At 47.2% G+C, this 15,375-nt stretch overlaps 1 protein-coding gene across 1 annotated transcript in view; it reads left to right on the top strand.

Moving 5' to 3' along the window:
- Positions 1 to 15,375, top strand: part of RFFL (ring finger and FYVE like domain containing E3 ubiquitin protein ligase) — a 64,031-nt gene that overhangs the window by 31,997 nt on the left and 16,659 nt on the right. The window contains 1 exon segment of the mRNA XM_064583223.1: positions 14,682 to 14,869. Within this exon segment, the coding sequence (XP_064439293.1) occupies positions 14,682 to 14,869 (188 nt within the window).

The raw sequence follows: 15,375 nt of genomic DNA, 5'->3' as shown, positions 1-15,375 counted from the left end.
GATTCATCGCAAACTCCCATTTGACTTCAGTGCAGCAGGGCAGTTACGGAACACGGTGGGGTGGTGTTCGCTTCTCTGAATCCGGAGGCCAAGAGGGTTGAGGAGCTAAGGGAGAAAGTCTAAACTGGCCGCGCTGTGGGAAAAGTGACAGACTTATTGGCAGTGTGGTAGAATTAGGAAGAAATCCAGCAGGCTGGGCTGCGCAGAGGCTAAACCACCTCTGAGAGAAGGTCTCCCAGGCTTATAAAGTTAAGAGCTGGTGGGAGGGGCCTAGAGTGCTTTAGTTCTGGGAGGATCATTAGAGAACAACATTGAGGGGCGCCTGGGTGGCTTAGGTCATGATCCCGGGGTCCTGGGATCGAGCCCCGCATCGGGCTCCCTGCTCCGCAGGGAGTCTCCTCCTTTTCCCACTCCCCCTGCTTGTGTTCCCTCTGTCGCTGTGTCTCTCTGTCAAATAAATAAATAAAATCTTAAAAAAAAAAAGAAAATACATTGAGCCTGACGTAAAGGTATCAGCAGGTCTTAAAAAGTAGATAGGGGATAGAGCAGATAAACTCTGCCACTTTAGAGAACCTTGAAAAAGATTTTCTTTATTTGTAGCCAGCTTTTTTTGAGCACCTTTTAGGTGCTAAGCTCTGGAGTAAATGCTTGACATGCATTATTTTAATTCTTTCTATTACCCTTTAAATGTAATAATATTTAATAAATAAGGTTTAAAGGGATTAAATAACACCAGGGTTTAGAGTCCTCGTTGAGTCCACACCACACTGGACATTTGGCTGCAGTAACTTGTGTGCAGTCCACTTTGGAAAGGCAAACTGCATGATTTTGGCCCTAGACAGAACTCATGTCCCCAAGCGCTGCCTTTCCCCAGGGCATTGGTTGTGCCAGAGACCCACTCACCATACGAATCCCTGGCCTCATTAATGTTTGTTTGTTTTTCAAAGATTTTATTTTTAAGTAATCTCCACACCCAGTGTGGGGCTCTAACTCACAACCCCGAGATTAAGAGTCACACAGTCCACCGACTGAGCCTGCCAGGTGCCCCTTCCTTAACGTTTCCATCCTGGTTACCCGGTAGTCAGTCAGTGGGATAGTAGCTCGTGAAAGCAGCTTCTTCGGTCTAGAAAAAGCCTGTCTGGTAAATCCTGTTTCCTGCATAAGAGTACAGGGGGATCAGGCTCTTAATTCTTGAGGAGCTTTGTCATCAGTTTTGATGGAAGAAGGATCCTGTGGTAATTAAACTGCAGGTCCGTTTATTCTGTTTTCAGCTTGTTTGAAGACTGTACTCTGAACTGCTTTCTTTCCTGATTGACTCACCCTTTGGGGCAAAATGCCTGGGCTGAAATTAAATGTGTAGCCTTCTCCGCTGCAGTGTTCAGTCTGTCATCTCTCCTGAAGGCCACAGTAAGAAGCAGCCATTTAATTGGTCAGACCCCGAGGGTGAGATTTTGGCACAAGTCCGTTGGTTAGAATTACTTTTCCCTGAACTGCATAGCAGATGCCGAGGTCCCTCTGCAGATATTTGTCAGACTAGTTGAAACCAGGGAGTTTTCAAGAACATTTATAACTTGTGATTATTGTGTATGTTTTTCACTTGTTTACAACAGTTATCACTTCAGGAAAAGAGCTCATTTATTACTAGCAGAAAGTGAAACCTCTCTCCTTTCCCTTCTTCAAATTGTCATTTTAACACTTTTTGCTCCAAGACCCTAGGCTGTGGTTTCTTGTCTCGTCTTGCTTGGGCTGTGCCTTTCGGTAGCCACCAGCAAAGCTCTGCCCAGACCTGGGTGTATCTGGTAGAGCCTCTTCGATTTCTGGCATTTCTTGTCTCTGTTATTTTACTTCTTCATGTGTTGTTTTCACAGTCATTTGTATTCTTTGCAGTTCTTATCACAGTGCTGTGTATTCTGAACCAAAGCCGCTGGGAGGCCACTGAAGCCTTCTGTGCCTTCTCACGCAGGGAGGGGATGGACATGCCTGTTCTTGTTCATCCTCGAGGCTGTCCCTTTTCTGACTTTCTAATGCTGTCATAACTGATAATTTTAACATTTTTCTGCTACTTCTAGAAACTCATCTGTTACTGTTCCTATTTTTCAAGTCGTCTTAGCAGACACTAAAAACTTATCTTCAGCAAGTGTGAGGTAGGCGTGTTCCTATTAGGCCTTTCCCTCAAGGGACTGCCATGGTTATTTGGGTTTAAAACCCTTAATTTGCCCATTACCCTGGAATCATGACTGTGGCTTTTTCAAGCATGAATTTGTGTCCTTTTTTTTTTTTTTTTAAAGCTTTATTGCTGTTATTATTAGTAAGACTTCAAATACCTGGTGATCACACTTACCTGGCACCAAGGCTCAAAATTAAGCTGTAGACTCCTGTTTCCCTTACCGTGGGAGAATACTTGAATTTATACAAATTGTTAGTCCATTGATTAAATGCAGTGCTGTGAGCGTGCTCACCCCCTCAGCAAGTAATCCTGTGGGGCGGGGACCTTGCCTGGTTTTGTTCCTCTCGGAGTCGCTGGGCTTGGAAGGGGGCTTGTCTGAAAGTAGTGCTAACCAGATAGTCATATGAATGAATTCAACTTACCAGGAGGTGTCCGAGATGCTGGGAGAGCACAGACAGGGTCAGAAGAGGTTTTCCTGAGGAAATAAGTGCTGCATGAGGAGGGCTTGCGGGAGGTTCCTGAAAATCAGAATAAGCTTGGCATTTGAGGGGCTGGGAGGACGGCAGCGGAGCTGGGGCTAATAGCTAGGAGGGTGAGGCCCTGAGCGCTAAGGATTTGCTTTCATCATTATTTCATGGGCACCAGTGAAAACACGTGTTCAAAGTAATAGAGCGTTAGGTAGTTGAGACAATTAAGTCAAAAGCCTTTCCTCCAGCTGGAACAGAGGTGGGCATGAATAGAAACTGAAACCTCTTAAATATGGATTAATATTTCTCTTTAGAAAGTTGGGGGTCTATTCGTAGCATCAGTACCCTGTAAGTTTTAGTAGATCGGAAATGCAGATGACTTACTGGATGTATAAATTAAAATTGTGGATTCTCAGGGATGGCTTTTTGTCTGCCGCACCTCTTACGAGGTCCTCAAGTGTTGAAGGGGTGGCTTGGTGCGTCGGTGATGTCCATGGTCTCTCCCGCAAGCAGCTCATTTACCTGCTCTCCAAGCATACAGGCTCTGAGTTACTGGTGCTAATGGGGAGGGAGTTGTGGGTGGTGAAAGCATCCCCCTCTTTCCATAGGACCACCAGTTAATCACCCTCTAGCGTTGTGACCCCGGTCCAGTTAGCCAACTCTTAGGGCCCAGCCTCTGGGTTTACAGAAGGAACAATTTAGTTTGGATGTTTGCAGGATTATTGTATTAAAATACACAACAGATGCAGACAAAACCACTCACTTGGCACATGTTCGGTGTTTTGTAGTGTTTTTACTTTTACTTAAAAAATGATGTTTTCTAGGATCATCTGAGAAGGGACTTCTGAACCCCTGAGTCTGAATACATTCTATTTCTCCCTTGTCTACCCCTAAAATAACATGACAGGAAATTCTTTCATCTAAAGCTTTGATCCTTTATATTAAAGTCCACCTTGAGAACTGAAGGGCACAGGAGTCCTAGTATCTTTGAAGTCTGACATCTTAGTGTGAATGGAGGCTCTGGGAGCTAGTTTGGAGAGAGGCAAACATTTAATCAGTAGCCCCATGCCTATTATTATAATGCCTGCCATTTGCTGAAGTCTAGTACCATCTTCTGCTCTTTATGTAATGTTCGAAAGCTTGTAAAGGTATGCTCCCTCTTTCTACTGAGCACCTACTCTGTGTCCAGCCTGTGAGATGTAGGTTAAGTTTATGTTCCGCTGAAGCTCAGGAGGCTACTTTCTCAAGCTCATTCGGTTACTCCGTATTAGAGCCAGGATTTAAGGTCATGTCTGACTGAGTCTAAAACCAAAGTAAAACATGGTTGGGAATTTTTATTTTAACTCGTCTGTTTTCTAAAAATTGAGCCCCAAAATGAAATTCCTATCTAGGAAATGCACATTATCCACTACCCACATCCTAGGGACTGCTATGGAGGATTAGGATTTCAAGCCTTTGGAAATGTTTTCCTCTTCTGTGTTCCAGCCTGGTGAACGATCCCTTATGTCCAGCCCAGACACCACTTCAGCAGGGCTGCCGATCTGATTCAGGCCTGGGGTTCTAGAGTTCTACAATATATCTGTCTTCTCTGTGACTTAGGTGTTTGGAATTCTTTATTCTAAAACAAATGTCTGGGAAATGATCTCAGTATCACAGAGAACACACTTCACTGTCGCAGGCCCAGCAAGTACTGTTGTGTACTCTGCGACTCGCTTCCTCGCAGATGCGACAGTTGCCCTATTTCATGCTCATTGTGTTGTCACCAGCGGTTTAACTCTTCCCTGGTCAGGGTGGGCACCATAATAGGCAGGTTTACTGGACAATACCAGTTGTGACTCGGAGATTCTGTTTTAAATTTAAACAGTTGTGAGGGATTTCAAATTTCCTTTCAAACTTATTTTTAAAAGTAAGCAGCCTTCCAAGTTGAGAGATGATTTTAAATTTCAGGTGAGTTCTTAAGATAAGGACTGATTCTTTATTATGTGGGTGATGTGATCAGCTGTGCCAGAGCCCCACCCAACCTCATCCCTTAGCTGGTGGGAAACTCAAGCTTGGTGTGACCAGAGAGAGAAAGAGCAAGAGACATGTTGGGCTTTCCAGCCAGTAGTCACTACTGAACATCTAGGCTGTGGCCATTTTATAGTTTTAACATGTTATTTATCGATCACTTACTATAGGTTAGGTACTTTATTATTTATTTATTTATTCTTTAAGATTTATTTATTTGACAGAGAGAGATAGCGAGAGCAGGAACACAAGCAGGGGGAGTGGGAGAGGGAGAAGCAGGCTTCCCGCCGAGCAGGGAGCCTGATGCAGGGTTCGATCCCAGGACGCTGGGATCATGACCTGAGCCGAAGGCAGATGCTTAACGACTGAGCCACCCAGGTGTCCCTAGGTTAGGCACTTTATGAATATTATTTTTCACCCCTACACTTGCCTTTCAACAGAGAGGGATTATTCTTTTATACAGGTGAGGAAACAGGCTCAAAAACCTTAAGTAACCCATCCAAGGTTAGCTCCCCTTTGTTTTTGATAAAGGACTTTTTTCATAGTCCCTTTATGTCACTGTAAATGTTGACAAAATGCTCTGGCCCTAAGGAGAGATAACTAGTACTTGCCTCATTGTATTGTATTGATAAAATACTTGAAGGTTCCTCTGACCTCCATTTGTTCATTGCAATTTGGGTGCCTGCTGCAAAGTGGCACTTGCTAGATGCGGATAAAAAAGTGAAGACAGATGGGTTCCCTGCCCTTGGAGGTTCCAGTCTGCAGGTAGACAGGCTGTAAGCAAACATTTGTAATGACAGATTATGGCAGTGCCCAGGAGGGCAGCAGAAAGGGCAAGGAGAGAGCGTGTGACTGAGGGGGGCTCCTCTACGTGGGTGGTGTGGGTTGCGACCTGAATGATGAGGAGGAGCGATCCAGGTGGGAAGGAGCTCGGAGTGCGAGACTGGCGAGAGGCCATCAGGGCTTGGAGCTTAGTGAGCCGGGAGAGAGCCGCACGGCACGAATGGGGAAGCCGACAGGGACTAGTGGCATAGGCAGGGTCTTTTAACCATGCCAGGAGTTGAGTTTTCCTTCTAAAATGCAGTGGGTGGGGGGGAGGCGCCTGCGTGGCTCAGTAGATTAAGCATTCGACTCTTGGTTTCTGCTCAGGTCATGATCTCAGGATCGTGAGATTGAGCCCGGCTTCAGGCTCCACGCTCAGCGGGGAGTCTACTTGAGATTCTCTTCCCCTCTCTCTAAAATAAATAGATCTTAAAAAACATAAAATAAAATGCAGTGGGATTCCATTAAAGAGCTTTAAGTGTCTGTGTGTGTTGGAGAGAAAGAATTGGAGAGAGGCAAGAGCGGAAGCTGGGAAACTAGTTAGGAGCAGTTCTTTCCTCCAAGATGCCATTTTAGACTCTGGAATTACAATAGAGCACAAAATCCCTGTCTCATGTGTTTTGTTAATTCTAGTTGGGGAAAAGCAGTTCACAAGTAAGCCAGTCGTATCAGTTAGTGCTCTTATGCATGAGATTAGAAAATGACATTTAAACTGAGGGGTGAATGGCAAGAGGGAGCCAACTATGTGGTATCCTGGCAAGAAGAGTCCAGGTGGGACTCTTCCAGGAGCAAATAGCAAATTCAAAGGGTCTAGGGAGGGAAATGGGCGTAATAGAGATGGTGATTGAGATCACTGCGGGGGGACAGGTAGGATAGGGAGAGGAATTTATGAAATCATCGAGCTTAAAAATAGTAACCATAGCCACCTGACAGGGCTGTCCTTGGGAGACAGAGTGTGGACAGAGAGGGTGCCAAAGACAGCCTGGGAGCTCCCTACCTCACTGAAGAACAGAGGGAGGGGGGAGAACCAACAAGGAGGCTTTTGAGATAGGAGGCAAACCAACGGTGCAGAGCTGTGGAGAGTGTTTCAAGGAGGAGGGAAGGGTTGCTCGTGTCTGGCACTGCTGGGAGGTTGAATAAGAGAGAGGTAGAGAAGTGTTACTTGGATCTGGCCACTTGGGATTCCATGGTGACCTTGTGAAGAAGAAATTAGGTAGAATGGTTTAGGCGAGACTGGAGAGGGTTAAAGAGTGAATTTGAGATTAAGGAAGTGGAGTCAAGTATTTGAAAAAATTCCGATGTAGAAGAGAGCCAAGAAAAGGACCTTTACTGAGGTCAAAATATTGTTACTATGTTTTGCAAATATTCTACTAGATGCTTTAAAAAACTTTTAATTGAAATATGAGTAGAGAGAAGTGTACAAATTGTAAGTGTACGGTTTAAATTTTCACAAAGTAAACATCTGTGTATATAACCAGCACTCAACGCTAAGAAACCAAACGTTACCAGAAGCCCCCTTGTGTCCCTTTCCATTTATTTTCCTACTCCCGAGGATAACCACTATCCTGTTTCTAACACCATAGATTAGTTTGCCTGTGTTTGAATTTTGTATAGACGGAACTGTTTAGTATGTGTTCATTTGTGCCTGTCTTCCTTCACTCATCATTAATCTGTATTGTTGCATGTATCACTGGTTTGTATATTCTCACAGCTGTATGAAAATACTGTAATTTGTTTTTCCATTCTCCTGTTGATGGACATTTGGACTGGTTTCCAGCTTGGGGCTGGGACAATCGTACTGCTGTGAACCTTCTCATGTACTCTTTTTGGTGAATGTGTTTCTGTTAGGAATATACCTGTAAGTGAAATTGCCAAGCGATGGTGTGTGTGTGTGTGTGTGTGTGTGTGTGTTACCAGTTTATACTGTGCGTTGTACCTGTTTACACTTCTGCCAGGAATATTAGAGTTCCAGTTGCTTTAAATCCTTGCCAACAGTGGCTAGTATCCAGCTTCCCCATTTTAGCCATTCCAGTGGGCGATTGGTGTTAATATGTTGGGTTGTACTCTGTACTTTCTTCATGACAAGGGTGAGTTTTTAAATCTGAGAGATCTTGGAGCGTGCCTGTGTGCTGATGGGAAAGCTCCCGTCGAGATGGAAAGCAAAAGCTCTGTATACTCTGCAGCCCGTTCCCCTCAGACTGATTTTGTTATTATTTGAGTGATTGTGGGATCAGGACGACTTCTTGTAGCCCTTAGAGCACCGGCTTCACAGTTCAAGTGATTTAGGGTCACATCTTGGCTTTACTACCCTCTAGCTATGTCCTTTAACAGGTATTTTACTCTCAGAACCTTGGTTTTCTTACCTGAAAATGGGGTGAAATCCCTAATGTGCCTTGCCGGATTGTGAGGATCATACGATAAAGCGCTAGGTAGTCCCTAGCTCAGTGCCTGGCAGATGAGAAGCATCCTTCCAGTGAAGAATGACTTCTTTCTTCTTTACTTCTCAAACCATGTAATTAATCAGTTATTTCAGAGAGGCATAACTAAGCCATATTGATAGGCTTTCATAGCATTTCCTTTCGAAGTCATTGCAATTGTACTTTAATTGCTTTTTTAAGGATAATATACAAGATGAAGCAAAATGCATTCTGTATTAATGATCCTCAATGTGGACAACTTTTCCTAGTGCTCTTATAACCCAGCTGCTTTGAACAACTCCGGGAATATATATGGTAGTGACCACAGGCGGGCTTGCCACGGAGCTGCTTTCTGGTTTGCCACGTCAGAAGGGTACTTCTTTGAAGATTGGGGGCATCGTAATTAGGTTTTTTAAAAAGGATTTTTGTGAAGTCTTACACAGTGGGTTCACCCTAAGTCCGTTAATTCTGAGATCTTCTGTCTGTGAAAAGCCCATTGCTGCAGAAGTACCTTGGCACGCAGAGCAGTTAATTAAAATCCAAATAGATTGGAGGAGAACCTTGGGGACGTGACTTTACTGCCTTCGATTTGGGTGGTTAGCAAGATGGTTTGGAGCTGCATTGCACACTAGCACTTACTTTCCTAGGACCCTGACATTCTTACCCTTCTACTCCACGGGTCCATTCTGACCCTTCTCTCCTCCTTGGGAAAGCCCATGACAACCACTGATCTGCTTAAAATGATTTGCCTGGGGCAGGTGAACAAGTGGAGAAGTGACTGTCTTAAAATTACTTAGGATTCTAGGACTTAATGGGGAGAAATCACATTATCTCCCTTCTTGCCTCTAACTACGACTGTACTCAGCCTACCTGGGCTAGGTCATTTATCTTACCCTGTTATTAAAACTGTAATTTTCCTGTTCAGCAGAGCTTAGTCTCCCAAGAAATGTCAGCATCCTTGTCAGGCTGACAAACTCCCAGGTGCTGACTAGCCGTCCTGGCCCCCGCCCGCGGGGCTCCTCCAGAGGGAGGAGCAAATTTTCTCATCCCCCTTGGCCTGACACCTCCCCTCTTTCTCCCGGGGCAGGCCCAGTGGAAGAGGCGGGCCCAGCAGGTTTCCAGCAAGCTCCGTGGGACAGCTGTGGGAGATTGTATTTGAGGCTGAAATCACCAAGTCCTCCTCTTTTCTGAGGAGGGTGAGGGGACTGGGGGTGGGGTGGGGCGAGTTTTAAGCCCTGCGAGATCTGGTCATTTTCTTTCAAGATTGGGAGGCTTGCAGATCGGAGAGCGGAGTTTCTCCCAGTGTGGCCATAGGTAGAGCTCATCACACGCCCCGCAGTTGGTTCTGCTTCCAGCCCTTTGGCAACATCATCAGATGCCAAGTGTGCCTGTCGGTCTGGGGCCAAGGGAGGAGAAAATACGGCCAAGTTTGTATGGCAGTATTCAAATGACCAACTCTTTCCTTGCACTTCTTGAAGTAACCCCGAATTTAGCTGTTATTTAGGCGTAGTGTTTTCCGGTTTGGCAAGAGAGTACTTTTAACTGACCCCTTTAGGAAATGGTATTTAAATATAGGTCAAAAAGAGTAAAAGCCTAGTCTCCTGACGTTGGTACCCCTGTTCGGCTGGGCTGAGCAAGTCTGTAGGTATTTTAGCCCTGGAGACTTTCCACCGTGCCAGTCCCTTCCCCACGTATACGTGTGCCCGGGATAAGACTCAGTCCTCCACCGGCACGGGGAGGCCTAGGCAATAACCCAGGGGCACATTTCAAGTCTTCTCCCAGAGCCAACCAGAGACTTGGCGTAGGCAGACGGCTTTTCTTTCTGAGCTCGTCACAGGAGGCGGTTCAGATTAGAAGCAAAGTTGGGGCGCCTGGGTGTCTCAGTTGGTTGAGCGTCTGCCTTCGGCTCAGGTCATGATCCCAGGGTCCTGGGCTCTGCTCGGCGGGAAGCCTCCTTCTCCCTCTGCCTGCCGTTCCCCCTGCTTGTTCGGTCTCTTTCTCTCTGACAAATAAATAAAATCTTAAAAAAAAAAAAAGATGAGAACCAAAGTTGAGAGAAAATAGTGCTGAGGGAGATAGGTTGTCTTGGTTCTCGGCTTGAGGAAGAGCTTTCTTTGCTCTCCTGCCCGGGCGGCGGAGTTGAGTGAGACGGCAGCGCCTCATTGGGCCCGGAGACCGCTGGGGGCCAGGACCTGGTGGCCATGGCTTTTGCTGTTCCCGGGGCCCAGCAGGCCGCCGGTGCTCCCTGCGCGCTCGGGAGAGCACAGGAATTTAAAGGACAGACAGCTGGCCGGCCTGCCGTTATTTTCCCCTTGATCGCGCTTTACCAAGCGGGCCTGGCCCTCCTGCGGCAAAGTCCTCCTCGGCTCTCAGAAGAAATTGCCCCGTGCGGATTCTTTGTGCGCAGGAAAAGTTTGTTTTCTTCTTGTGGTTAACTGCATCCCCCTCCTTGCCTTTGTACTTCCATTTGTTCACCTTTGTCTGAGGAGGCTGTAAGCTTCTCTTGGGTGACTTCTCTCTTCCCTCCGTTCCAGTCTCTGGTGAGAGGTGACGTTTCTCCTGCCCCCAAACCTGTTGGCAGGTCACCTTTTCTTTCTTCCTTCCTTCCTTCCTTTCCTTCCTTCCTTCCTTCCTTCCTTCCTTCCTTCCTTCCTTCCTTCCTTCCTTCCTTCCTTCCTTCCTTTCTTCCCTTTCTTTCTTTTCTTTCTTTCAAGATTTTGTTTATTTGTCAGAGAGAGAGTGCACACAAGCAGGGGGAGCAGCAGGCAGAGGGAGAAGCAGACTCCCCATGGAGCAAGGAGCCCGATGCGGGGCTCGATCCCAGGACCCTGGGATCATGACCTGAGCCGAAGGCAGATGCTTAACCGACTGAGCCACCCAGGCGTCCCAGCAGGTCACCTTTCTTTCTGCTCCTGGCCCTTACTCCCACCATTTGTTATCAGCTTCCCTTCCTCTGCAGGCTCTTCATCTTTGGGGGTCTCCTCTACAGTCGATGCATGCGTCTGCATCGCCATCTTAGTGACCTGGATCCTCTTCAGCTCCGGCCCTTCCCTTCATGGCCAGAAGTTTCTTCAGAGAATAGTTTATCCTTAGGGTCTGTGCACATCCTCACTTCCCCGTCACTTTCCGACTTACAGGTGTCAGTCAGCTTCTCTCTTCCTTACCTGCTCGGGCCAAGAGCACGCTCACATTTTCCTAAAACTAGGTCCATCAGGCATTTTGTATTCCTGTATTCCACTCTCTGGGTCATTCAACAGCATCAGTCATTTCTTCTTGAAACTCAAAACCCTCTTCCAGATTGCCCACTCTGAGCAGTCTTCCTGCCACTGTTGTGCTGGTTTCCCCCGCTAGCCCTTTAGGTTGGGCGCCCCTGGGGTTCTCCCAGGCCGTCCTCTGTAACCCCAGTGTCCAGTCAGTCTTTTGCCCTGTTCCGGCTTTTCATGTTTCTGGTGGTCTGAGGATTCCCAGACTTTCTCCTCAACCAGGACTCTTCCCTTTGTGTGCCGTGTATCCATCAGCAAGTCCCCCGGGTACAAAATGTAACCCATCATCGTAATTGCCCCGCTTCCTTCACACACAGACACATGCCTCATCCTGAGGGCTTTGTCCCTTACTCCTGTTAACAATTCCACTCTGTGTCCTGTTGTGTAATTCAGAGACCCTGGGATTCATCCAAGACTGTTTTCTCTCCCCCTTCTTCCACCGCTTCAATCCACTGACACATCCCACGAGTTCTGTCAGAGATCTGTCTGTCCCTTTCTCCTCCTGTCTTGCCTCTGCCATACCAGCTGCCTGCTTCCAGCCTGCCTACTGTCAGAGTGCCCACTATAAAATGCAAATAAGATCACAAAATGTGATTACTTGAACCGTTCATTGTGTCCCACTGCCTGTAGGATAAAGTCCACATTCCTTACCATGGTTTTTCGTGGCTGCTTGTTTGCCTGCCATGCCCTCATCCATCCCACCCCTACTCTTGGCCCAACCAAACATTTTGTAGTTTCTTTAATGCCATGTTGCATGCTGTTTGCTTTTTCTTGAAAATTCCTTTTACTCTGGGCTTCCTGATGAATCCCCAGCTACTCCAACAGGAGGATATGTGTGGCACATCATTTGAGATGTCTTCTCCGGTCACCCCTCCGCCCCTGAAGAGCTGCTTGTGTCTCTATCTTCATAGCCCCCGGTATGCTGTACGAACCTCTGGTAAGGCACTGATTACTCTGAAATTTGTTTGGGTTTTACATTTCTTGTTCCTCTCCTTGACCATGAACTCCTCAAGGGCAGGTTCTCTGCCTTACTCACCTAGCACTGGAAACAGCAAGGCACTGGCTTCACTAAAGGTTGCATGCCTGGGTGAGTGGAGATTCTGACAGAGGCCAGCAAATCACCCACAGCCTTGTCCCAAGGCCGCTCTGCTTCTTGCCTTGCCCCCAGCTCCTTCAGTTACTTGACCCATTCTGCTGATTTTGTCACAGATTTCCCTGTCCTTTTTTGGGATGAGTCCGGAGAGCCAAATGGTAATTGTGGGGACACCTCTAGGTTTCCTTTTTATTTGAGCCTTGCCAGAGAAACTGTAGTTGAAGCATTGTTACAATGCTCAGAGCCACGACTGATCTTTATTTAGTGCCTCACAGCCTGGAGAATGTCCAGTGAGAAAGAGAAAGCACAGAAAGGGAGAACTTGTTATAAAGATGTATGTAGTCAAGCGGGGCTTGGGCCCGGGTCTTCTGAGTTCGGATCCTGTATTCCCTTGTATTATCATATGCAGCCTCAGATGCTTTTGTCAGCAGGTGATTTAGAGAATTGAAAAATCCCTCTTTCCGAGGGGGGTGCCCACTGCTATTATCACCCTTATCTTGCCAACAGAGAACTCATCTGTTTAACTGCTCTTTCCTTTGTTATTCCCCGTGAACTATTCATTACAGTTGTCTTCTGGGAAGTTAGAGGCTTTGGACAAGTAAGAGTGAGTCAGAAATGTTGATGTGTAGGAAACGGAAAGAATGAATATGATTAGTTAAAATTCAAATATCGCGTGATTCATTCAGTAGTCCTTGTTGAGCCACCTGTCTGCTGGGCACTGACCCGACTGTCATGGTCCCTGTTCATACGGGGGCCACAGGCAAGCGGGGGAGACAGGTGTGGATCAGACCTGCCTATAAAAGTGAATGAATTCTTGGGCGCCTGGGTGGCTCAGTTGGCTAAGCGACTGCCTTCAGCTCAGGTCATGATCCTGCAGTCCCGGGATCGAGTCCCGCATCGGCCTCCCTGCTCAGCGGGGCGTCTGCTTCTCCCTCTGACTCTCCCCCCTCTCATGCTCTCTATCGTTATCTCTCTCAATAAATAAATAGAAATCTTAATAAAAAAAAGAAAAAAGATTCTCTCTCTCCCTTTAAAAAAAAAAAAAAAGTGAATGAATTCTAGATCAGGAGTCTCGGGAAGTGCTGCAAGCTAAAAAGGCCCGAGAGTCATTGGGGGACCTGAGGTTATAGCTGTGTGAGGTTATATCTGTGTTCCCCCTGCTGGGCCTCTGGCTTCCTCTGTGAGATGACTAAGGTTGAACCAGCCAGCTTCTTGTTAGTGCTTTCCAGCTTAGCATGTCTCTGAACTGCGATTTAATAAAGGCACTTTCCATAAGTCAGGAGGCAGAGAGCTGAAGGTACCATTCTTTTGTGTGAACTGATGATTGAGCAGTAACACTAAGTGTTTCATTTATTATCTCTGTAAGCAGAGAGGTCAGGCTCCAGATGTCCATAGAGACTGCCATGGTCTGCTGAGAAAAGCACACTCTTAATCACAGCAATGCTTGGCGTTTTGGTGGACCGTTTTGCAACTGTAGATTATTCTGACATTTGAGGGATTGGGTTTTCTTCTGTGATCTTAAAAAATCATCTATCCCTTTGTCCCTAGTACCCATATTTGATATGTAAAATGGGAATCCTATTCCAAAACTTCTTAATAAATCCACCGAGGCACCTGTTCAGCAAGACAGCCCACGTTAGTTGAGCATCTTCTGTGTGCACGAGGCTGTTAGGCTGCAGTAGACACAGGAATAAGTCACCCTGCCCTCAAGGAATGGTGTAGTGGCAGCAGACAGAACAGAGCGTCAGAGGTGTTGAGGGAGAGGTTTAGGTAGAGCTGGAAGTACAAAGATAAGAGTAGTTCATGCTGCTGGCCGGCGGAGGGAAAATCAAGGAGGGGCGGTATGGTCTAGGAAAAGAACGTTAGGTTTAGGGTCAGAAGACCTGGGTTTTCAGAATCTCAGTTCTCTGTATATTAGCGGTGTGACCTGGACTTCTCTGAGCCTGGGTGGCCCCATCCGTGTAAAGGAGATAATACCCCTCCTCTACACAGTTGGTGTGAATATGGGATCACACGTGTGTGCGCACGTGCACATGAATGATAAAGTTCCATGTCTCTGAGCTCTAGGAGCAGGTTCATGTGCCTGAATAAAGGGGGTTTCAGGCCACTTGTAATTGCTAAGGCCATTTTTTATTCAAAATTAGATCTCAGATTAAACCACAGCAGGGACCAGCAACCTTTCAGAGGTAGTGCGCCAGCTTGGCATCCCATGTTGTCCTGGCGGATCAGGTGTCTGTGCTCTCCTCCTGGGAGCAGTGGCAACTGTGGTGAAGCAGGAGGTGGCAAGGAATCTGTGGCCCCCGAAAACACATCCTCACCTCAACTCCTGACTCTGGCAGCAGGTGTGGACTGAGTTGCCCTGCTCACGTGCGCCCTCGGGAATGGGGGAGTGGAGCAGAGGTGTGTCTTAACTCTGACCTTTCTCCCCTTCCTTCCTTGCACCAGATTTTATCATGTGGGCAACCTGCTGCAACTGGTTCTGCTTGGATGGACAGCCTGAGGAGGCCCCACCGGCCCAGGGAGCCAGGACGCAGGCCTATTCCAACCCTGGGTATAGCTCCTTCCCTTCCCCAACAGGCTCGGAACCAAGCTGCAAGGCTTGTGGGGCCCACTTCGCAAACATGGCCAGGAAGGTGAGTGTTGACTTCTTTTTTTTTTAAAGATTTTATTTATTTATTTGACAGAGAGAGACAGAGCAGGAACACAAGCAGGGGGAGTGGGAGAGGGAGAAGCAGGCCTCCTGCAGAGCAGGGAGCCCGATGTGGGGCTCGATCCCAGGACCCTGGGATCATGACCTGAGCCGAAGGCAGATGCTTAACGACTGAGCCACCCAGGCGCCCCAAGTGTTGACTTCTTGGCTTTGTTGGCCGGCTCAGCTGCTACAACCTCAGCCCTCGGGCAAGCCTGCTGACCCCTCCACAATGCCTGCCACCTTGCCTTTGCCTATGTGGTGCCGGTAACCCACACTGGATTCTTTCACAAAAGCATTACAGAAAAGCCACCCAAAAGCAAAGCATCTCAGCGTCAATTTGGACCCAGACAGGCCTGAATTCAGACCTCAGCTCTGCTGCTTACTAGCTGTATGACCTAACCTTTCTGGAGATTCTTTTCCCCCGTCTCTAAAATGGGGGTACAGCTG

Source organism: Mirounga angustirostris, unplaced genomic scaffold (assembly GCF_029215605.1).
Source record: "Mirounga angustirostris isolate CCGP_5_RB_7025 unplaced genomic scaffold, mMirAng1.0.hap1 SCAF_17, whole genome shotgun sequence".
NCBI classification, from domain to species: domain Eukaryota; kingdom Metazoa; phylum Chordata; class Mammalia; order Carnivora; family Phocidae; genus Mirounga; species Mirounga angustirostris.
Note: the sequence above shows the minus strand (reverse complement) of the source record. Positions and strands in the feature narration are given on the sequence as shown.